At 47.9% G+C, this 21,563-nt stretch overlaps 5 protein-coding genes and 1 long non-coding RNA gene across 6 annotated transcripts; 4 read left to right on the forward strand and 2 right to left on the reverse strand.

The window, feature by feature from the left end:
• Positions 1–1,360: 1,360 nt before the first annotated feature.
• On the forward strand, positions 1,361–5,430 carry ddx4 (DEAD (Asp-Glu-Ala-Asp) box polypeptide 4). Its single transcript, XM_068756208.1, has 17 exons — positions 1,361–1,381; positions 1,457–1,499; positions 1,577–1,639; positions 1,751–1,813; positions 2,032–2,067; positions 2,315–2,350; positions 2,437–2,475; positions 2,575–2,717; positions 2,844–2,996; positions 3,069–3,223; positions 3,300–3,429; positions 3,504–3,670; positions 3,755–3,900; positions 4,129–4,228; positions 4,314–4,584; positions 5,149–5,256; positions 5,331–5,430. The coding sequence occupies exons 1-17, from the start codon at positions 1,361–1,363 to the stop codon at positions 5,415–5,417; spliced, it is 1,761 nt and encodes a 586-aa protein (XP_068612309.1). The 3' UTR covers positions 5,418–5,430.
• Positions 5,431–6,196: 766 nt separating this feature from the next.
• On the forward strand, positions 6,197–6,906 carry LOC137912195 (uncharacterized). Its single transcript, XR_011106179.1, has 4 exons — positions 6,197–6,322; positions 6,495–6,544; positions 6,682–6,748; positions 6,834–6,906. It is a non-coding gene; the product is annotated as an uncharacterized lncRNA (long non-coding RNA).
• Positions 6,907–7,599: 693 nt separating this feature from the next.
• On the forward strand, positions 7,600–10,952 carry LOC137912066 (coiled-coil domain-containing protein 14-like). Its single transcript, XM_068756419.1, has 6 exons — positions 7,600–7,805; positions 7,978–8,107; positions 8,220–8,284; positions 10,049–10,153; positions 10,237–10,339; positions 10,402–10,952. Exons 1-6 carry the CDS (start codon positions 7,616–7,618, stop codon positions 10,742–10,744), a joined length of 936 nt encoding a protein of 311 aa, XP_068612520.1. The 5' UTR covers positions 7,600–7,615; the 3' UTR covers positions 10,745–10,952.
• Positions 10,953–11,488: 536 nt separating this feature from the next.
• LOC137912067 (ankyrin repeat domain-containing protein 10-like) lies at positions 11,489–13,885 on the reverse strand. Its single transcript, XM_068756420.1, has 6 exons — positions 13,688–13,885; positions 12,899–13,051; positions 12,706–12,797; positions 12,156–12,334; positions 11,897–11,977; positions 11,489–11,808 (listed from the first exon to the last, which is right to left on the reverse strand). Exons 1-6 carry the CDS (start codon positions 13,883–13,885, stop codon positions 11,504–11,506), a joined length of 1,008 nt encoding a protein of 335 aa, XP_068612521.1. The 3' UTR covers positions 11,489–11,503.
• A 273-nt stretch (positions 13,886–14,158) lies between these two features.
• Positions 14,159–17,152, forward strand: hsf2bp (heat shock transcription factor 2 binding protein). The gene is made up of 8 exons (XM_068756209.1): positions 14,159–14,209; positions 14,874–15,009; positions 15,104–15,186; positions 15,256–15,405; positions 15,477–15,621; positions 15,705–15,822; positions 15,961–16,064; positions 16,932–17,152. The coding sequence occupies exons 1-8, from the start codon at positions 14,159–14,161 to the stop codon at positions 17,150–17,152; spliced, it is 1,008 nt and encodes a 335-aa protein (XP_068612310.1).
• An 894-nt stretch (positions 17,153–18,046) lies between these two features.
• Positions 18,047–19,256, reverse strand: cryaa (crystallin, alpha A). Its single transcript, XM_068756437.1, has 3 exons — positions 19,059–19,256; positions 18,742–18,864; positions 18,047–18,250 (listed from the first exon to the last, which is right to left on the reverse strand). The coding sequence occupies exons 1-3, from the start codon at positions 19,254–19,256 to the stop codon at positions 18,047–18,049; spliced, it is 525 nt and encodes a 174-aa protein (XP_068612538.1).
• Between the last annotated feature and the right edge of the window lie 2,307 nt (positions 19,257–21,563).

Here is a 21,563-nt window from a genome sequence, read left to right on the forward strand (position 1 = left end):
TGTTGCAGACAAATGTTTTTTCGCATCTCTTGGTAAATATGTCGCTGCTTCTGGTAAATGTGTTGGTATTTTGCCGTTATCAGATAAAACAAAAAGAACGATGAAGAGCTCATCACGCGTCTGCTAGAATGCCTCACTGGATGATCTGCAAACATCATATTCCAAAAACCACATTATTTTAACATGAAAAAGATGATGACTGGGATATGAATTAATTACTGTTTCCTTTTGGACAGAATTTGAGAAGTATCTGAGTGTTTTTTCATCTCTGAGTGTTTTTTTTTTTATTGGTTCTGTAAGTATTACATAGTAAATAAATGAAATTCCCTTATGAATGCTAAAAATGGCGTCGGAGCGGGTCCTTTTTGCGTGCTTTTAAACTCTGCCCAGGCTCCAACAAAACGACCAGATATCAAATACAGAGAGCGATCGACTAAAATAAATAAATAGACCAATAAATTACCAGATCAAATTAGGAAACATCTAACCAAAAGTTATTATCGCTGTTAATTTGTTTTATATTCAGTCAAAACCTGCCCGGCGGGGGGCGCGAATCAGCGGATGTGGCAACCTCAGATTGCGACTCGTTGAGCATTTTTTGCTGCGTCACTTCGGATTCGGTGTGGCTGCCTAGCTGGAGATCGGGGGACTAACTGAACGACGAATTCCTCTAGAAGTAAGTGGCGAATTAAATAAAATAAGTTTTTTTTGTTTAACACTTTGAAATACTTTTACCGGATATGTGTGTAGTAATAAGATATATTTAGTTTTTATCATCAATGCAAATTAGCTAGCTAGCTAATGACGCTAGCTAATAAACTAGCTAATAAGCTAGCGTCATGGACCTTGCCGCACTTGAACTTCGTCTTTAGAACAGATTTTGTCCTCTTGGACGCAAACATTGACCTTGTGTTGGATGTTTTGGTGTTTTATGAAGGTATAGTGAGTTTTTCTGCTCTTTTCTACTGAAGTCCGACTGGAAAAAACAAACTTTCTCGTGAAAAGGTCACTCGGCAAAGCATGCTAATGCTATGACGTCGGCTACAACGAGACGTGTCGTAATGGCGGTAGATAATAGTCAAAGTGTTTTAAGTAAATGAGGAACAGCGCATTGTTGGCGATTGATATTTGTCCTTATTTCGGCCGTAATTTAATTCTGAGGTTTTATCTCGTATCTTAAAACTAAGAAAGCCATTTTTACGTTTCATCGCGAGATTTGCAGTCGAGTTCTCGCCGTCCACGCACGTGTTTGACGCGGTTAGGCACCAGTTAGTGCTGTGCCGAGCTAAAACTGCACCACGATACAATTTCCTTGACTTTGAAATATCAAATATTTTTTTCATTCTTCAGGTGAGCAAAAATGGAAGATTGGGAAGAAGAGGTAAGCGAATGAAGTCCCGCTTACTGCGCGGCCATGTTGTGAACGCCTGCCCCCCCCATTTTCTCTATCTCACAGGGAACTTCAGCTTGTGCTCCAGCGCCAACCAGAGAGCGTTCAGGTACATTTATTAAATGTTCGTCAGCGCTGACGATTCCTTAGTTTCGTTGCTCCTCACCCTCCGATTGTTTTTGATAGATCGGCAGAACAAGGATGATGCACAAGGAGAGAGAGGTGGATTCAGAGGACGAGAAGGCAGAGGTGAGTTTGGAGCATGAAATTCCTCCGAGTTGTTTCTCGATGCCATGTCTAGTGAAGTTTGTATCGGCAAGTCGGGGCTGTTATAAGATTCAAGATTTTCATTTTTATTAGGGCGTGCCCGAGGATTTGGCAGGATGGATCCCAGTGAACGCGATGGTAACGGGACAAAATCATGTTATTGAAATATTGAGCGTACTTCATTTGAACACCTTGAATCAGAGGCGGTGAAAAAGAATTGTCAAAGTTGTCTTTTTTTTCTCTACAAAAACATATTTTACTTGTAAGTTTGATTGTTTTCTACACCTGAGGATATATTTTTTTACCAAAATAAATATACTGTATGTACTTTTTCTTTTTAAATTGACTGAGTGGGAGCATCTCTTTTTGAGTAGGGTCCCGAGGAGGAAGAGGCGGCGGGGGACGAGGAGGTATTGAAAATTTCTGAGTACATAACTGGCACAACGGCAGTGATGCTGAAAAACGCTGATGTTAAAGACTTAGAGACGCAGCGTTGAGGAGTTTATCTCTGGTTTTTCTTTAGCTCAAGATGACGGGCCGGCTGGGAGAGGAGGAGGAGGCTTCCGAGGAGGTAAATGAAATGGGAGCGATCACTTCACATCTTAGAAAGTCGTCGTTTCATCCTGTTCAATGTCGGGCTTTCCTCCTCTGTTGCAGGCTACCGGGGCGAAGACGAGGAAGTCTTCGTTCAACGTCTGCGTTATAACACTCAGGATTTATTCACATTTAGGATTTCGGCCCTTCGGCTGGGATTTGAAACATTGTTTTTTTGTTTTCAGGTGAAAATAAAGAAAATATGGACGGAAAAGATGAAGAACGTAAGTTGATGCTCTGTTGACTCTGAATCACGTTTGCATTCGGATCAAACTGGTTCCATTTTGTTTCCCTTGGATGTGATCTTCTGTTCGTCTCGGCAGGACCGAGGGTGACGTACATTCCTCCAGAACTCCCGCAGGATGAAAACTCCATTTTTGCCCACTACAAGACGGGCATCAATTTCGACAAATATGACGCCATCCCAGTGGACGTCAGTGGAAATAACCCTCCACCAGCGATCTTGGTAAGAAGCCCGATTTTTAAACTTTGATCAAACATAAGACTGACCCAGACTTAAACTGTTGGGGCGTCTGGGGAGGGGGACGTCTGGACCTCCTGCCTCCGTGATGACTGTCCGTTTGCCCCTCAGACCTTTGAAGCTGCTGCTCTGTGCGAGTCCCTGAGAAAAAGCATCGCCAAGTCTGGCTACGTGAAGCCGACGCCCGTTCAGAAGCACGGCATGCCGATCATCTCTGCGGGCAGAGATCTCATGGCCTGCGCCCAGACGGGATCTGGGAAGACGGTGAGATCGGCGCAAACGTCGAGGAAGAGCCTGTTAGTCTGATCAGAGTCTGACTCGAGCTTCCTCCTCCAGGCCGCCTACTTGCTGCCCATCCTGCAGCAGCTGATGGTGGACGGCGTGGCGTCCAGCTCCTTCTGTGAACTGCAGGAGCCCGAAGCGCTGATCGTCGCCCCCACCAGGGAGCTCATCAACCAGATTTACCTGGAGGCCAGGAAGTTTGCCTACGGGTAATGTCGCACGCCGATTCTGACAGACTTCAGACCGTATCAATCGACCCACCGGGCTGTAAATGTTTTTTTGTAGGACGTGCGTGCGTCCGGTGGTGGTTTACGGCGGTGTCAGCACTTTACACCAAATAAAGGACATCTCCAGGGGCTGCAGCGTCCTGTGTGGGACGCCGGGGAGACTGCTGGATCTGGTCGGACGAGGGAAGGTAGAGTTGCTCCGCTTGATCGGTCGACGCTCTCCCAGCGCGGTGAAGCGGCGGCTAACTGCTGTGTGCTGCAGGTCGGGCTGAGCAAGCTGCGCTACTTCGTGCTGGACGAAGCCGACCGGATGCTGGACATGGGCTTCGAGGCAGACATGCGCCGCCTGGTGGGCTCCTTCGGGATGCCGTCCAAAGAGACTCGCCAGACGCTGATGTTCAGCGCCACCTTCCCCGAGGACATCCAGAGGTCTGCTTCTCGGCTAACGGCGGTTTGCCTCCAGCGTAATCATTAACCGGCGTTAACAGACGGGCTCCGAATGTGTGGGTGCAGGCTGGCGGGAGATTTCCTCAAGAGCGACTATTTGTTCTTGGCTATCGGCTTGGTGGGCGGAGCTTGCAGCGACGTGGAGCAGACGGTCGTCCAAGTCGCCAAGTTCTCAAAGAGGGAGAAGCTCCTCGACTTCCTCAGAACGACGGGTAACTTGTGTGTGTCTTTAGAAACTAGTAAAGCCCAACAGTGGAAAGAAATCCAGCTGTGACATCAGACCGCCAAACGAGGCTTCAAACGCGACATAAATGTGTAAAACACCTTTTACAGAAATTCAAATGGACTCATTTCTGACTCCGGACGGCGCTCGCATGCAGAAAACCACATTCAAGTCCAGTAACAGGAAGTGGACACTGTCGTGTTTGTGTTGCGTGCAGGGACGGAGCGCACCCTGGTGTTCGTGGGGACAAAGAGACTGGCAGACTTCATCGCTGTCTACTTGTGCCAGGAGGAAGTCCCCACGACCAGCATCCATGGGTAAGAGTCCAAATACTGCAGTACTGTAATTGTTTTACGAGAACATCCTGGAACTCAAATCTAAACGCACAACGCGACCCGGCAGAGACCGGGAGCAGCGGGAGAGGGAGATCGCTCTCGGAGACTTCCGCTCTGGCAAATGTCCGGTCCTGGTGGCGACCTCTGTAGCCGCCCGCGGGCTGGACATTCCAGACGTGCAGCATGTGGTGAACTTTGACCTCCCTAACAACATCGACGAATATGTCCACCGCATTGGGAGAACTGGTCGCTGCGGTAACACTGGGAGGGCGGTGGCCTTCTTTGACCCAGAAGCTGATGGCAGTCTGGCTCGCGATTTGGTCGGCATCCTGTCCAAGGTACGATGCTACACGAAGCTACACGATGCTACACGATGCTACACGATGCTACACGATGCTACACGAAGCTACACGAAGCTACACGAAGCTACACGATGCCACACGATGCCACACGATGCCACACGATGCCACACGATGCCACACGATGCCACACGATGCCACACGAAGCTACACGATGCCACACGAAGCCACACGATGCTACACGATGCTACACGATGCTACACGATGCTACACGATGCTACACGATGCCACACGATGCCGCACGATGCCGCACGATGCCGCACGATGCCGCACGATGCCGCACGATGCCGCACGATGCCACACGATGCCACACGATGCCGCACGATGCCGCACGATGCCGCACGATGCCGCACGATGCCGCACGATGCCGCACGATGCCGCACGATGCCACACGATGCCACACGATGCCACACGATGCTACACGATGCTACACGAAGCTACACGAAGCTACACGATGCTACACGATGCTACACGAAGCTACACGATGCTACACGATGCTACACGGATTAGCAGCTCGTCGGCTTACATTGTTTTCACTGGCAGGCCCAGCAGGAGATCCCCTCGTGGTTAGAGGAGACTGCGTTCAGCGGTTCTGGGGCCACGGGCTTCGACCTCCCAAGGAGAAACTTTGCCTTCTCGGATTCCAGAAATGTAACTTGATTCCTTTCAAGTTTCTGCTGAAGTTGCTTTTCTATTCTTTTATCCGGTTTATTCCTTATTTTCAGGGTCAACGCGGAGGATCGTTCCAGAATGAGGGCGCGAAGATCGAGCCGACCGCTCAGCCCGCAGCCGACGAGGAAAGCTGGGAATAGATCCCAACTCATTTTTGTCTTTCTGAAGTTTGCGTTGTTTTAGTTTTATAAATGTTTTGTTGAAAGACAGAAGTTTTTGTTGTTTCCCAAAATGTTAAATGTGTTCATTGACAAAATGTTAAATGTGTTGTCAAAATGTTAAATGTGTTCATTGAACTGAGTTAAATTAGTTAAATGAGTTCTGATTATTAAAATAAAAAGTTCAAAATTGGGTGACTGAGCAAGTCTTCACTGACCAGCACGTTTTGTTTGTCGAGGGGAAATGAAACTTGACCAGTTGAGACAGAAGAGACTTTTTCCTTCATTTCCAAAGATAAGGAAGGTCTCCAATAAATATTTGTTCGAGGTAAGATGGCATTTGTTCTATAATGTGTGATCTTCATTCATCCCTTTTAGTTTAAGGGTTTAATGATTTTGCTCAGCAAAAATAGAAACTTGTTTAAATATATATATATATTTTTTAATGTTCTGCTTTCAGTTCGTTCTACAATTTCAGTGTGACTTTTTTTTGATTCTCTGGTATCAAATTAGTGTCAAACATTAGTTTCAAATGTTCTATTTGTTGACATCAATGCGCAAACAATCAAGATACAAACACGGAAAAGTGGAAATTAAGAGCCGCGCGTGAGATGAGTCATCGGTATGACCAGCCAATCAGAGACGGAGTATGGCGTGCCGTTGTCAGGATTGGTCGTTGCTCTACTTCCTGTTTCACATTGATTGGTCAAAGCACTTCCTGTTTCGAATCCACCTTTGCTTCCTCCGTTCTCGAAGCTAACTGCATAATGCGGCTCCGGTTCTAAAGCCTCCGCTTCGTCTGACGGTACGGAAAAGGTGGTTTGGACCGAGCAAGCTGCGGAACTTCGGTGACCGACGCCATTAGAGGAATGGCTCAAAGCAGGAAGGTGAAACGAGAACGTGCTGTTCGTGCCCGTTTATGTCTGCTAAATTGCTAAAAAACTTTAGCAATTGTGAATAAAAGTCACTTCTGTCATTGTATTAATTCAACTTTGTGATGAGAACAGTTTAGCTAATTTTTTAAACCTTTATTAACATAACCCACTATTCCACCGGTAGGTGGTGACTTCCGGAAGGCAGACAGGAAGTGCCCGGATGCAGCCGACCCAGTGAGCGCTTTACCCGCTGCGTTCTGCACACTTCCACACTCACACCCACACGCACACACACACACACACACACACACAATAACCCTGTAGCCCCTCCCCTTTGCTCTTATGCCCTGTATTCCTTTAACATTTGATAGCAGAGCCATCCCAACCCCAGGAGCAACTCCAGCCTTCTCTCTGCACTCCACAGACTCTGAAGACCAGGTTAACAGTTCAAAAAGCTTGCAAAGCACCATCTTGTCTCTGCAAATATTTGTCCGTGTGTTTACGGCGATGCTCGTCCTTCCAGGTCACTTCTCTCCACAGCGGTCTGGACCGATGCGCCGCCTTGCTGAGTGGAATTCTTCAGGGTGAGGCGACAGGTGAGAGGAAGTTTCCTTCCATCAGTAGAGGAGCCAGTCGGACGAGAGTCGGATGACAAGTTGGTTTAGAGCGGGGGTGGGCGATTCTTGTTTCCACGGGGCCACATGAGAAGCAGAAAATATTCTGGAGGGCCGGGCCAAAGGGCTGAACTCAAGTCTGCATAATATTAGTTTTATTTCTTTATAGAAAAGCAGTAAATAGCATTATTATTATTATTATTATTATGTAAATATGGGAATAAAACTCTTTGTTTATTTTAATGTCGTGTTTGTAGAAGCGGCAAAAAGCCCGTCGACGGCAATGAAGAAAGCGGCAGGCAAATCAAGAGCATCGGACTCAGCGAGGAAGAGGATCCAGAAAGTTCCTGCGCAGACGGGTAGGGAGCGTGTGGACCCCCCCCCCCCCCCACCAAGGAGGCCGATTTCTGCCTGCTTTGAGATTCTTCTGTTGCTTCCAGTCCGACGTGGATCCCCGAGAACGAGACGCCAGTCGTCCGCCCCAGCGGCGCCCCCGGGAGGGAAGCTTCATCCCTATCGCAAACCAGCGGAAACCCCGCCGTGGTCGCTTTTACATCAGAGAGCACCGAAGCGCGGCGCCACCGGCGCCGCCTCCGCCTCCTCGCCTCACCCCCGGACTGCCCCTGTAGCTCGCCATCACACACGCAATCAGTCGGGCTGGAACAGAGAGGAGGAGGAGGAGGAGGAGGAAATGGTTCCTGTGAGAGATAACGCCGCCCACAGCACGACCAAAGACGTACACGCGACTACCGTTAAGATGTCCAGTCTTCAGCCGGGGACTGGGCACGTCTCCGAGGACGCCCAAAGCGGGGGGGACGGCAGCGCAGTGAAGACTGTTCAGTATCTGCTGGGACAACTCAAGGCTCTGATCACTGGCCAAGGTGAGCACGATCAAAGGACAATCAAAGGACAATCAAAGGACACGCGCGCTGTCCTGTGGTACCGATCCAGAGTCCAGTCCTGGGAAGGAAGTGGGTTCTGATGAAATGATTATAGGTTTGTGGTGAAGTCTACATTGTGTGTGTGTGTGTGTGTGTGTGTGTGTGTGTGTAGGCAGCGTAGCAGAGAAGCTGCTCTGTGATTTAGAACAGACGGTGTTGCTGCCAGCAATGAACGCCGAGACTTCAAACATCCAGATCGAGCCCGACTCGTCGCTGCGCAGCCAGAATACTGAGCTCCGCAGGTAACGCACACACACACACACACACACACACACATGCACGCGCGCACACACACACAGCATCAGTAGGACTCGATGTAAGAGTCGATCCATCAGCATTTCCTTTGTGTCCCAGGCGTGTGAGGATTCTTAACCAGCAGCTGAAGGAGAACGCAGAGAGACAACAAAACACCTCAGAAGGTAGCGTGCGTGTGTGTGTGTGTGTGCGTGCGTGCCCTGTGTGTGTGTGTGTGTGTGTGTGTGTGTGTTCACAGCAGGGTTATAATAGTTTTGGATTTTTAATTATAGTTTAGTTTTAGTTAGTTTTTAGAGTGGATTTTTTAGTTTTGTTTTTATTAGTTTAATTTAGTTTTTATTAGTTTTAGTTTTTCATACTTTCAGTTATTTGTCAGATGCAGGATTAAAATATAATAAAATAATAGAACTCAACAAAAGATAACATATAAAACATTTATTCAGTAATTTTAAACAACCAACCGTAACAGTCCGCAGCATAGCTGCTAACGTGCTACAATCTCGGACTTAATACTTCATTTGACGCTGATGATTTGCTCTCAGCGTGGACGAGCTTTCTGGCTCTTGATATCAGCGAGTCAGTATTTGGGTACTTCAGGCAGCGTTCAGGGTGAGCTGAAGGGTGAGAGCCAGACATGGATCCTCTGGAACTTGTTGGTTTCTCCATCTGGCAGGTCAAGCTCTGAGCAAAAAGAAAAAACAAATGTAAAACACACAAAGAATAGTACAGTTAAATAATTATGTATTAATTAGGACTGTCTGTAATAACGCTTGTTTTTACAGCAGGGATAATAACGTTACTTGTTTCATGATGTTTAATTTCTTACACTGTTAGCACCCTAAATTAGTTTCCCCAGGATAACCCATTTAATATTGTATATTTATAATGAAGCCCAATATTAGATCTGAAATCATGACATGACAATAACGATGATGTCAGTGTGACAATTATACATTTCAGGTTTTAGCAAATGGAGGCTCTAACATTTGTGATTGGCATTTTAGGTTTTGGATCAGAATGAGTAAAATAGAGCAAATAATTTATTTCCTCTCCTTTTGGGACTTTATGGGGTTTTAATATCAATTCAAGTTTACAACACTAATTATTGTTACATTTTATATCAGCATAAAAGGTCAACAAGACTAATGTATTTGGGACTAGAACCACTCACCAGGTGTTCAGTGTCCTCATTGTCCGTCTCTAATCCAATCCACGGTTCATCCAGACCATCTCCAGGGCCTCCTGGCTGAGGGGGGCTCCATCGGGGGGGCTCCATCAGGGGGCTCCATCAGGGGGCTCCTCACTTTGGGCTTGGCTCCAAGCAGCTCATCTTCTTCTCATGTCTCATTAATGCAGCGAGCCATGCCCCCCCAGTGTGTGTGTGTGGGGGGGGGGGGCTCCAGTCGGTGCAGGTTAAAAGCAGTCCCTTATTGTTGTCTCCTTCGCGGTGCTAACTGCTAGCCGGGGGGCTGCTTCTGTTACGGGGGGGGGGCTAATCGCAGTTAGCTTTCTTGTTTCCCTCCGTCGTAATAAACACGTCCCACATGGGGCTGGAGCGCTCGGCGCTTCCTGTCGGCTTCCGTCGGAAGTGACGTCACCAACCCGATTCTCAACGAGCAGTGACGGGAACAGTCGGACGGAGCCGCCAGCACACGTAACTCCGAGCAAAATAAATCAATTTCTAAATCGATAAAAACGAAAACGAAGAGATTAGTGTCTTTAATTTTTATTAGTTTTAGTTAGTTTTGTGAACGGACAATACCGTTTTAGTTAGTTTTAGTGTTCTCTTTTAATTATCGTTTTTATTTAGTTCTAGTTAACGAAAATGTTTTTTCAATTCTAGTTTTCGTTTTTTCGTTAGTTTTCGTTAACTATAATAACCCTGGTTCACAGTCAGGACTTGACTCCAGTGTCTCTCCTTGCTGCAGCTCAGCAGGAGCTCCAGGATGACCTGACGGAACTACGGGAAGCCCTCGGGGACACACGGCGCCGGCTGAGCGACAGGGAGGCCAAGAACGCGCTCGTCGAGTCCGGTAGGAGCGGCGGGTCGTCCGGCGGTCGCGTGGCGGCGAAGGATCCCGAGCGTCTCACACCTGTGTGTGTGTTTTTCTGTCAGAGTTGGACGCCGCCAGAAGCCGATTGCTGGACAGCGAGAGACAGAGGAGCGAGTTGGTTTCAGTGGCCCAGCAGCGCCTTGAGGAGATCGGACACCTCAAACGGTGTGTGTGTGTGTGTGTGTGTGTGTGTCGTAACCCTAAGCTAATAGTCTTCTTCTTTTCAGAGCTCTTCGTACTTCGATGGTCGCTGACCGCTCAGTGTCGGACTCGGGCCGCCAGCACCGAACGCTTTCGCCGGAGCGCCCCGCCGATCGCGTCAGCCGGTACCTTCTGTCGCTGGTTCAGCGTGAGCCCGTGCACGCCGGGCGTTCGCGTGCGGCGGCAGGGAAAGGAGGCGACGCACGGCTGCAAAATGAACCCGAGGAGTCCGCGTGCTCCGAGTGGAGCGCCGGGTCGGGGTCGACGTTTGACACGAGAGACGAGGCGGCGTTCCGAGACGGCCTGTCGGCGCTCGACGCCAGCATCGCCAGTCTGCAGAGGACCATCAAGATGGATCTGGTGAGGTGAACGCGCACGGCGGCTCGCCGTCGCGTTTCAGCGTGCAGCATCCGACGTTCCTTTTTAACGGTTTTAATAACCAGATTGGAAATAAAAGTCTTCTTGTTTTTAATTTTCTTTCAGTTCTGATCAAAGCAATTTATCAAAGATATCAAAGGAAAGTCGGGATTTTAGCAGCAACTGTTCCTTTAAAATGGGGGTTCGAGCCTTGGCTTGTGCAATTTGTTGTTTAGTGATTAAAATGTTTAATTTATTCCTTTTGCTAAAGACTTGAAATGGAGAAAGTTCTTGTTTTATGACGGCGTCAAAAACAAATCAGACCATTTATTTATGAAATATCAAAGCATGTTTTAATAAATATAGAAGCAAAATGACATCAAATATAAAAAAAAATCCCTGTAGCAAAACAATGAAACGTAGAATAATAATAACAATCCACTCAGATTATTTTTGACGACTTTCTAGGATGATGTTTCTGAGATTAGGGATTCGTCCGAGCTCGGATCCGACGCATTTGTAAAAACACTTTGGACGGAGGCACTTGTGATGAGACGTCTCGTGGACCCTTGGAGCCTGTGGACTGTCCTCATGTTGGGACCGTGGCAACACGTTTAGTTTAGCGAGTAAAGTGAAGACTTCCGTCTCTCGGCTGGACTGGGAAGTCTGGAAATCCCTGGTCAGACTATCGCCTCTGTGCGGTAGAAGACGGACGGACGGACATGCAATCGTCCTCTGTGTCCAGGAAGCTGGCTGTCCTCAGGAGACGTGCTAATCAGTGGCGCCGCGGTCAGTCAGCTCCTCCGCTGTGTCTCCGAAGCCGTGGTGGTGTCCATAACGCAGGAAGTCCTCAGAGTCCAGTCCCATCGGCCCCCGCCAGGCCGGCCAGGAGGACACGCAGCTGCCGGGACTCCCGCTCGGACGCGGCGGACCGCACGCGTCTTCGGCCGTCGCTGCCGTCTGCTGATTGGCTGGACGGGAGGATGGAGGGGCGGGGCTTTTGGATTCAGCGTCGGGTGCCGTGTGATGATGATGATGATGATGATGATGGCCGTTCATGTTGGGGGTTGTGTCATCTTAAATAAAAAAGAAGATTGAGAATGAATCGTAAACAGATCTCGTATCATTTCTGTTTTATTTTAATGCTATTAGCTCCACCCCCACCTGAGCCGAGCTCCTCTGGGGGCTCCATGTTCATGCTCTCTAGCTCCTCCCCTCCACTCCGCTGGAACGGCGCCGTCGCATCTGTGACAGGAAACAACAGTCAGGTCTCGTACGAAGACGGAGACGAAGACTTCCATCCCATTGAGCATATAACCGGTAAACATTTAAATGTGTATTTGCTAAAGTGTATAACCCGAGCCCCCCCCCCCCCCCCCCTATAATTTTTCCCGGGGGGGGTGCGATGACACACACACCGTACCATCGGCTCTTCTGGCCTTCTTCCGGTGACCTGAGGTCACGGCACCCAGAAGCCTCTTTCTGCCGTGTGACGCGTCGCCGTCGTCGTCCCGCTGCGTCGTGGCGATGAGGCGAGAGCACTCGTGGAATCCGTGCGCGTGGGCCAGGTCGGCCGCCGTCTGCCCGAGGGCGTTCCTTAAACTGCGAACCAGCAGAGAGCGCGGGGTGAGACACACCACGGGGGGGTCACGGCCTTTTGATGTTTAGGTTTGCCGCTGAAGCGGCCCGATAACGGGTCCATTTGCAGTTTCTGGCCAGTCGAGTGCTTTTCATGGTTTCTGTGGTGTGAATTTATAAGTTGGGAGTTTCCTTGCTTTGTGGATTTCCTATTATTATTATTATTGTTGGAATTTCTGTTGTACGGTTGTTATAAACTGAATGAGCTGCACTTTCCTCGCCTTCTTGTTTCATCTGCGGTTGGTCCCCGTTTCCTTTTTTAAAGGTCGATCTCTATCTACGAAGAGTTCAGACGAACTTTGGAAGTGGAATTAGCATTTGTAGTTCGGACTCACTGTGGCTCCGCCCCGGCTCCCAACAGGATCCGGACGCACTCCAAGCTACCTGACTGGGCCGCCTTGTGAATGGGAGCCTCGCCGCCGACGTCCTGGATACATCAGAGGTCATGGTGAAGGAGATTAACAGGTACGTGGATGATGTGGTGCCGGGCGTGGAAGCCACGCCCCCCCCCCCCCCACACACACACACCTGTCTGTTGATGTCGGCTCCAGCCTGGGTCAGCCACACCACGCAGTGGGGGTGTCCTCCGAACGCGGCGCTGTGTGTCGGCGTCTGGTGGAAGCGGCTGGTCACCAGGTTCACCTCGCAGCCCAGCTGCACCAGGTACGCCACGCAGTCCAGCTGAGACAGGAAACGCAGGCCAGTAATCAGATCTAAAGAGAAACACTACTAACCTTCAGGGATTACGATCGCTCAATATCAAAGAGGTTTTTATCATACGCTACTAGAGCAATATGACAGTGATGAGTTCCCGTGAGATGAATTGGAGAATCTTATTATTAATATTCTTTCTCTGTACTGATAAACAACGTTTTCCAATGTTCGTTTCAACTACATTCCCCAAAAGGAGAGAAAGATTTGCCTTGCATCTTTTGTTTTGTTCTCAAGGCCGCCGGAATGACGCTAAAAACGTCATCGTCACGCTAAACCAATCGGAGGCATAGATTGACGGGTAGAGGCGTTGCCATAGGACGATCTGTAAATGTTCCGCCCCCTTATCCTGCGCTTTCCCGGAACTGTTTCGGCGCCTTGACTCGCCATTGGCTCCCCGAAAGCCAATGAAAATGCAATGCTGCAAAAAAAACCTTTCAATCAATGAAACTTTATTGTACGCGTGAGAAAAGCTCCTCATTTACATGAGACAAAAAAGCGATTGTGAATAAAAGTCACTTCTGTCATTGTATTAGTTCAACTTTATGATGAGAACAGGCAGTTTAGCTAGTTTAGCGAAGCACCGTAAACTTTAGCTAACTCTACCTGCCCGTGCTGAGCAGCCCAGTGTATGGGGGTCCATCCCCGGCAGGAGTCCTCTACGGCCAGGTCAGCCCGGTTCGAGTCCCGCTGTCCCAGTGAAACAAGCGCTCCTAAATCTCCATCCCGACAGGCGCGGTGGATCGGGAACCGGCTAATAAAGACCTCATCCCTGGAAGGGTCGGCTTCTAACTCCAGAGACATCTTCCCATAGACCCGAATAAAAAAAATAAAAAAAGGGCCCGAGGATTATCGGCGAGTTCGGAGAGTTACAAGAACCGGACTGGATTCTGGCAGCGGGAGCGCCCCTTGAGGTCACAGGGAGGCATTAGCATTGTATGGAACGTCACCTTGTTTTTAATAATACGTGTGACGCTAACCGTGTCACGGCGCTGGGTTTAATGTGCTAAATACGTTGCTTGCTGTAATCAGTGCTAAGAGCCCCACAGTAAAACTAGACGAAGAACCACAACAAAGATGGCGGCGTCGTTCGGCGGGAAGGCGGCGGCAGAGAGACGGGGGCCGAAGGTGACGTCAGGGCCGCTGGTAAATAAAGTATTAACACGGAATAAGGTTCATGATGACGAAAGCGATTGGACTGTTGTACAGTTTTGATGTTTTTTTGGCTCTTTTTGAAGCCGACATTCACTTTCTAATAAAGATGTTCTCCTAGACGTTGACCAGCAGATTACATTTTTAATTTTACAGCTCCCAAATCCTGAAAAGAGTTAAGCATAGTAAAAAGAGTCCTAAAAAGACATGCTATAAGCTAGTAGTGCTAGCTAGATGGGTAGAATAGCACCATATCAGTACTCTGCTACTAATACTACTACTACTGTACTTTCATCTTGTCCCCTGAGGGGTCGCCACAGCAACTCAACCGTCTCCACTTCACCCTGTCCTTTGCACTACGTCCACGTCTCTTCTCCTGGGTCGTCCTCTAGTCCTGTTCCCTGTCAGTTCCATCCTCAGCATCCTTCTACCGATATAGTCCCTGTCTCTCCTCTGGACATGTCCAAACCATCGTCTCTCTGACCTCTGAATGTCTGACCTTCACTGTCCCTCTTATTGTCTCATTTCTAATCCTGTCCAACAACTGATTTTTTTTTAAATGCGTGTCTCATCATGCAATTGTTAGGAATCCGCGTTGTTCATTGTGTTCTGCGTTGAAGTTTCTCCCTTTTCCTTTCAGGATCACTTTGTCAAAGTGAAGAAACGAGATTTGGACAAGCTGACCACGGAGGTCATGCAGCTGCGGGAGTTTCTGCCCGGACTTCTCCGGAAGGACTTGATTAAAATGCTGCACAAAGGCCAAGAAGCTCTGACAAGTAGGCTTTCACCTTAAGTGGACTACATCGCCCTTTTTTGTAATACCACAAGTCTGCAGGTATTTAGCATACATTTGTGCGTTTGTCCACGCAGTGAACGCACGCCTTGCGCGGGAGCGTCTGCACCTCCAGTTCCGACTAGACGTAGCGCTGGCCGAATGTCAGATGGAGAGAGAGGTGAGAGAGGGGACGGGCATTCCGTCCACTCCACGGGGTGTCAAACGTTTGCCCTGCTCGTCCCCGCAGGAGAAGCTGAAGCTACGCGAGCGGCTCTGGCGAGACGAAGCGGAGCTGAAGCAGCAGGCGGACTTCTGCGCCGACCTGGGATCTGCCGCCTGCGGCCTGCTGTGGAGCAACTCTGCCAGGGAGGACGCCGTGACTCACTGGGTGGCGGATGTGAGTTCTCTCCTGGTGTGCGTACAAATACACGATCGGATGTAGTTTTATCTGGTGTGTGTGTGTTGCAGGGGACGCTGCAGCCCTTCCTGAAAATGGCCACTCTGACCCTGGAGCGCTTCCTCAGGTCTCTGGACGAGGAGATGAAAACCCAAACGGAGCGCCGTAACTCCAACGAGTGGCAGTCCGTGCTGGCGGTCACCGGAACCGTTTCCAGTGAGTTTCGACGCGCCGGTTTCCCCGCGAGTCGCGCGCAGGACAGAACCGCTAACCGCGGCCGTCGCTCCTTGTCAACCCAGACATAGCGGCCGTGACCTGCGGGCGGGACTTCCTCTCCGCCGCGTCGCACGCCTTGTTGGCCGCCCTGATGAAGATGCTGCAGCTGATGAAGCCGGGCTTCTTCCCAAAACTACAAGTGTATGTCGAGCTGCGTCGGGACAAACCTTCCCTAAGAAACGGGGGGGATTTTAAATGTCTTGCTTGCTTTGTTTGATGCCACGTCATGCTAGCACGTAGGGTAGCAGCCAATCAGGGTTCTCCTGTGTTTCGCCGCAGGTTGGCGCTGATGGCGCTGTACAACGTCAGCATCAGCGTTAAAGGGCTCAAGTACGTCATCGAGAATGAAGAACTCCTGCCTCTCATCCGGACCCTGCTGGACGGTAAGGAGACGCACCCCCCCCCCCCCCAGATGCGGATACAGTAGTCCCTCATTTTCCGCGGGGGTTACGTTCTAAAAATAACCCGCAATAAGTGAAATCCGCAATGTAGTAATTTTTATTTTTTTTACAATTATTATACATGTACATAAATGTTTTAAGGCTGTAAAACCCCTCACCACACACTTTATACACGTTTAACAGGCAGGCATTAATCCAAATAGATTGTTTCAGTATTATAGAATGAAACCAAAGATCAAAACCTTTTCAGAACTAAACATTTGTTTGAGGAATACAAATATATAGTACGTACAGTAAACGTTTTCCTGTTCATAATGTTAAGGCGTGCAGGTCGAGGAAAGAGCCGCTTGGAGTGCAGAAGAACAAATATTCTACTCGTGCTGTCTTTAGCCTCTCATGCTGCTTTATTGGATAGCTTAGCACAGCGGAACGGCAGCGGCTACATGTATCAACAGGAAGAAACAAAACCCAAAAGGGACGTGACGTTTATGCTCCTACAAATTCCGACCGCGCCTCGCCGCTTCAAGGCGCGTTCAAGTGCAAAAATAAAATCTGAAAAGTTGCATTAAAACTCAGCGAAGCAGCGAAGTCGCGGAAGATGAATCGCATTATATCGAGGGACTACTGTAGTCCCAAAAATATGCCTTTGAAGTTTCTTTCAAAATGCAAATATTGAGAGTCTGAGACATCATTTTTTTTGCGCCATGTCCTTTTCCTTTGCAGGAGCAATTTTGAATATCTACTTGTGTATATATATATATATATATATATATATACCGGTATATAAAAATATATTGGTTATTTTAGACCGGCCTTAAGTTGGACACAAAGTTCATCTCTGCCTGACAGATGTCGACTGGGAGGTGTGCTTCCACTCCCTGCGCCTCCTGCAGTCGGTCATGCTGGACGAGCAGATGCTGCTCCTGCTCCGCTCGTCTCTCCTCGAGCACGAGTTCCAGGCTGGCGTCGGCCGGCTCGCCTCCTCCCAGCAGCCCTGCCTGAAAGCGATTGCCCAGCAGACCCTGGAGGAGCTGCAGGCCCTCGCGCAGGTACTCGAAGCCCCTTCTTGAGCCCTTGTAAGCAAAGAGGACCTTAAGTGCTCTAGCAGTAGTGCGTGTGTGTGTGTGTGTGTGTGTGTGTGTGTGTGTGTTTCCAGGATGATGGGGGGATGTAAACGGATCCATCGTTCCAGGTGTCCTGTGTTTAACGTTTTAATGTTCGGTCTGTGTTTGTGCTATTATTGCTTCTTCTTCAATGTAAAGAGACGTAAAAAAGTCTTCATCGAATTTAAACCGGTTTGTTTTAGGAAACAGAACTGAAATAAACCACTTTCCTTTAACGCTGGGATCAGATACGTTCTTGTTGCACCATCAGATTAATTTACAAAATAAAAGCGCGTCTATTGGGCAAGATTTATAATTAGTTTTTTTTACTAAATGTGTTCCGGGCTGTGTCAGAGACACTGAAGGCATCTTCTTGGGTTGAATAATAACAACTGGCGTTAGCGTCTTAGCGATAGCACCAAATGAAACCCGATGCTGGGAGTAAAACACAATCCTCACAGACGCCGTTTCGTGTTCATTGTGCAACTTTATTATGTCTCTCTTTCGGGTACCGAGCAGGCATCCAATGAACAAGGTCTAGACTACGGGATTATGTTTGAAGACGAGGAAGTAGAAGGTTCAAAGTAGTCAGCACAAGAATGGAAGCAGCCTTTTACTGATGGAGACACGAGGATGTGTGAGGATCTACCTCCGAAATGAACCCAAAGCGTCTGCGCTGGCAGGTGATTTTACACGGAACAATGACAATGGAGCTCGGCCAATGTCTGTTCTTCATTCGTCCACCCCCCCATTAGGAGATCTGTGTTAATCTCTAAGCAAAGATACTAACGATGCTGCGATAATTCCCTAAGAAAAGTCTACGGAGGGGGAAGGGTTAATATGGAAAGACACCAAAACCGTCTAAGAGGATGCGGCAGCGTTGGTCTTGTCGTCATGGGCGACGGGGATGCTGCGCTCGTTGCGGCTGGTTTCTCCGCCCGCCTTTGGCCCAGTCAGGGTCAGCAGGCCGTCGGGTGACAGGGTGCAGGTGATTGCTGATTGGTCGGCGTTGGAAGGGAGGCGGTAGCGGCGGTGAAACTCGCGGGAGATGTAGCCGTGATCATCCTGGGAAAAGGAGCAGCAGGCGTTAGGAATGAATACAGGAAACCTGAGCAAGTACGGCATCCACGATACAAGATAAAATACTCACCTCAATGGAAAAGGAATATCAGAGTACCTTACATTGAGGTACTCTTATCCTCTGAGGTTAATAAAGTGTTCTGATTCTAGTTTCTATGAATCTAGGTCGTATTGATCTTCCAGCAGGGGGCGCAGTTCTTCCATTTTTGGAGCACTGAATTATTGATTATGAAATTTCCACACATGAAAGTAAAAGTAAAAGCCAATCAGAGTTGATGTATATTTTTAACCCTTCCCTTCCTGGTAACATTCCCAACTTTTCACCCAAGATCCGTGCAGAACTTTTTGAGTTATCTTGCTAAACACCGGACATTGTGCTGGACTAAAGCAAAACTTGGTGACGAGCGTCATTCAAGAGCTCTTTTTGACTCCATAAGTGAAGTCTGAAGGAGAGAGAGAGAGACGGAGAACACTACCTGCCGCTCTCCGTGCTTCCCCTGGATCTCCACATAGTCGTCGGTGACTTTCACGCTGAGGTCGTCGGGAGAGAAGTGCTTGACATCTAGGTAGATTGTGAACTTGTCCCTGTCAGACCTCACCTGGTAGTTGTTGCGTATAAAGATAAATTAGATGAGAGAAGTTACGTTTGGATACAGAGTCAACAAAGTTAACCGAACAACCGTCACGACAATGCAAAGGAAAGAGTCTTCAAGAAAGTTCCGATGACCCCGCCTGTGTCTCGTCCTCTATGAGCACGCAAACGCTTGAAGAGCTGTGAAGTATACGTCGTTACCTCAGAGATGCCGGAGCTGGAAGAGTCCAAGAAGCTGCGAAACAGCGACTGTCTGTAATAAGGGCTGGTGGTGGAGGTGGTGTAGGGGTAGAGGTCAAAGTCAAACATGCCCTCTCCAAAAAACTGGTCAAAAAGCCGGGCAGGGTAGGCAGAGCCCAGGTTGCGCCTGAACCAGGGACGCTGGATGGAAATATCCATGGTGACTGGAGGCGGTTTGGGATATCCTGGCTTGGCTTTGCTTGGGGTGACAGATGTACCTGCTCAGATCTGAGTCCAGCAGGTAATGGAAGAGAGGCGAGACAAGGTAGATGGAACAAAAAGGCTGATAAGGAGTGAGGAATGTTTCCAGTGATTTGCTCTCCGCAACGCCGACGACGCCTCTTTATATACCTGAGAGCCAGAAAGAGAGGCTTTAGCCACGATCCCTTTGGAATGGAATTATCTCATGGCGGGTTGGGTCGGGTCCTGTCAGCAGAATCAGGGGGTGGGGGGGGGGCAATGAATACACGCAGCAGACACCCAGAGCTGCCAAAACAAACCCTGCTGGACTGAGAGGGGGGGGGGGGGGGGGGGTGAGATCAGGCAGCAAAGTAAATGCTGTTCAGGGCAGTGAAGAATGCGTAACTCAAAAGGTTCCAGACACATCGTGACATTTTCAGGACATGTTGGGGACGTTACCAGGAACAGATGAGACCATTTTGGTGATCCAGAAGAGATCTTGGATTATGGATCATCTTGAATCTGTCGGTAACATTGCAGTCAATGGAGCTTCATATTGTTCCTCAATATCTCCGTTGATTGGTGACCAATGTTTATGGAATTTGACACAGTTGTGTAGGGTGAGGGGGGGGGGGGGGTCGCTATCTAACCACAGATATTATCGAGCATTTCGGCCAATTGAGAATGCAATTAGAAAAAATCTACAGTTAAAAATCTGTTAAAAATACAACTCTGATTCAGTTTTACTTTTCATGGCTGGTGTACAAAGATACCCAGAACAATCTAGAACCTTTTGGTGCTGATCCAGATCACCATGTGGATGAGAATGTTGAGGAAAAAAAACAGGCAGACATTTCAACCAGATTGCAACGGACGGTGAGGGAATACATGTACAACATGGAGTATACAATAAAATCAGCATGTGTATAAATATAAATGTTGCCGATGACTGACAGTAATTTCTAATGAGCAGTTTCATGCTTGTTGTTTTAACCGCTGGCGGCTTCCTGCCACCTGTATTAGTTTAATCCTCTCGGACTTTGGCTCGCGAGTACCGGGGCTTAACTGCCCCATGCACCCCCCCCCCCCCAGACCAAGAGCTCGGATGGGGGCAGTAATGGCTGGAACCGCTTTTGGGAGGTTGTTGCTGCAGACCGGACGTAAATGCCATGAGACTGGCTGCGGTTCAGGAGAGTCAGCATTCTGAGGTTTTTTTTTTTTTTTATCAATGCAGCAGACATTTTGTGTTTTCTATCCGCCGCTCTGAAAAGCTGTTTTGGTCGACAATCTCGCAACCTGGCAGGGTGCAGGGTGCGCTTGTGTTCATGATTTCTGCTTTAAAATAAAATAAAATTGCACCAATGGTATCTACCAGAAATAAATTAGCCTGAGCTCGAATGTGCAAATCTGCACTATTTCCTGATTATGATATATAAACTGATTATGATATATAAGAATTATTATGATATATAAACTGATTATGATATATAAACTGATTATGATATATAAACTGATTATGATATATAAGAATTATTATGATATATAAACTGATTATGATATATAAGAATTATTATGATATATAAACTGATTATGATATATAAACTGATTATGATATATAAGAATTATTATGATATATAAACTGATTATGATATATAAGAATTATTATGATATATAAACTGATTATGATATAAGATGATTATGGTAATGCTGGCAAATGAACCGATTAAAATATATTTCTAATCTGACTTGCCTTTTAATACGTTCCAAGTTCATAATTAGAGCGTAGTGCTATAATCGTCACTGTGTATCAATGAAGCTATGGACAACAATTTTTTTGGGTCCTTAGCTTCCATTCTGTGGACAATCGTGATTTGTTCAGCGTCATCTTGAGAAGCAAAAAGCAAGGCTATACTCTGCAAGTTGTTCCTGTTTCGTTCATTCATTCATTCATTCATATTCTTGAAGATGAGAAGACTGCAATTTTTGGACAGGGTGAGGATGTTGATCTGTGACGACCCCTCACAGGACAATGACGAGGGAGGTGCGCTGCCGCCCTCTGTTGTCCGGCCGACACTGGTGTGAAGTCTGATGTGTCTTAAAATACTTTGAGAGTATAATTACCGCTATTTACCACTTTCCTTCTGTGCCACAGGACTCAGTTGTTGGACCACTGCTGTTTATTTTGTAAAAAAAATTACTTGGGTTCAAGCTCTAAAAGTTTGAAGGGTATACTACTGGAATACAATTGAATTGAATTGAATACTCTTTCTTTGAACATGGTTAAGA

Source organism: Brachionichthys hirsutus, chromosome 24 (assembly GCF_040956055.1).
Source record: "Brachionichthys hirsutus isolate HB-005 chromosome 24, CSIRO-AGI_Bhir_v1, whole genome shotgun sequence".
In the NCBI taxonomy this organism is placed as follows: domain Eukaryota; kingdom Metazoa; phylum Chordata; class Actinopteri; order Lophiiformes; family Brachionichthyidae; genus Brachionichthys; species Brachionichthys hirsutus.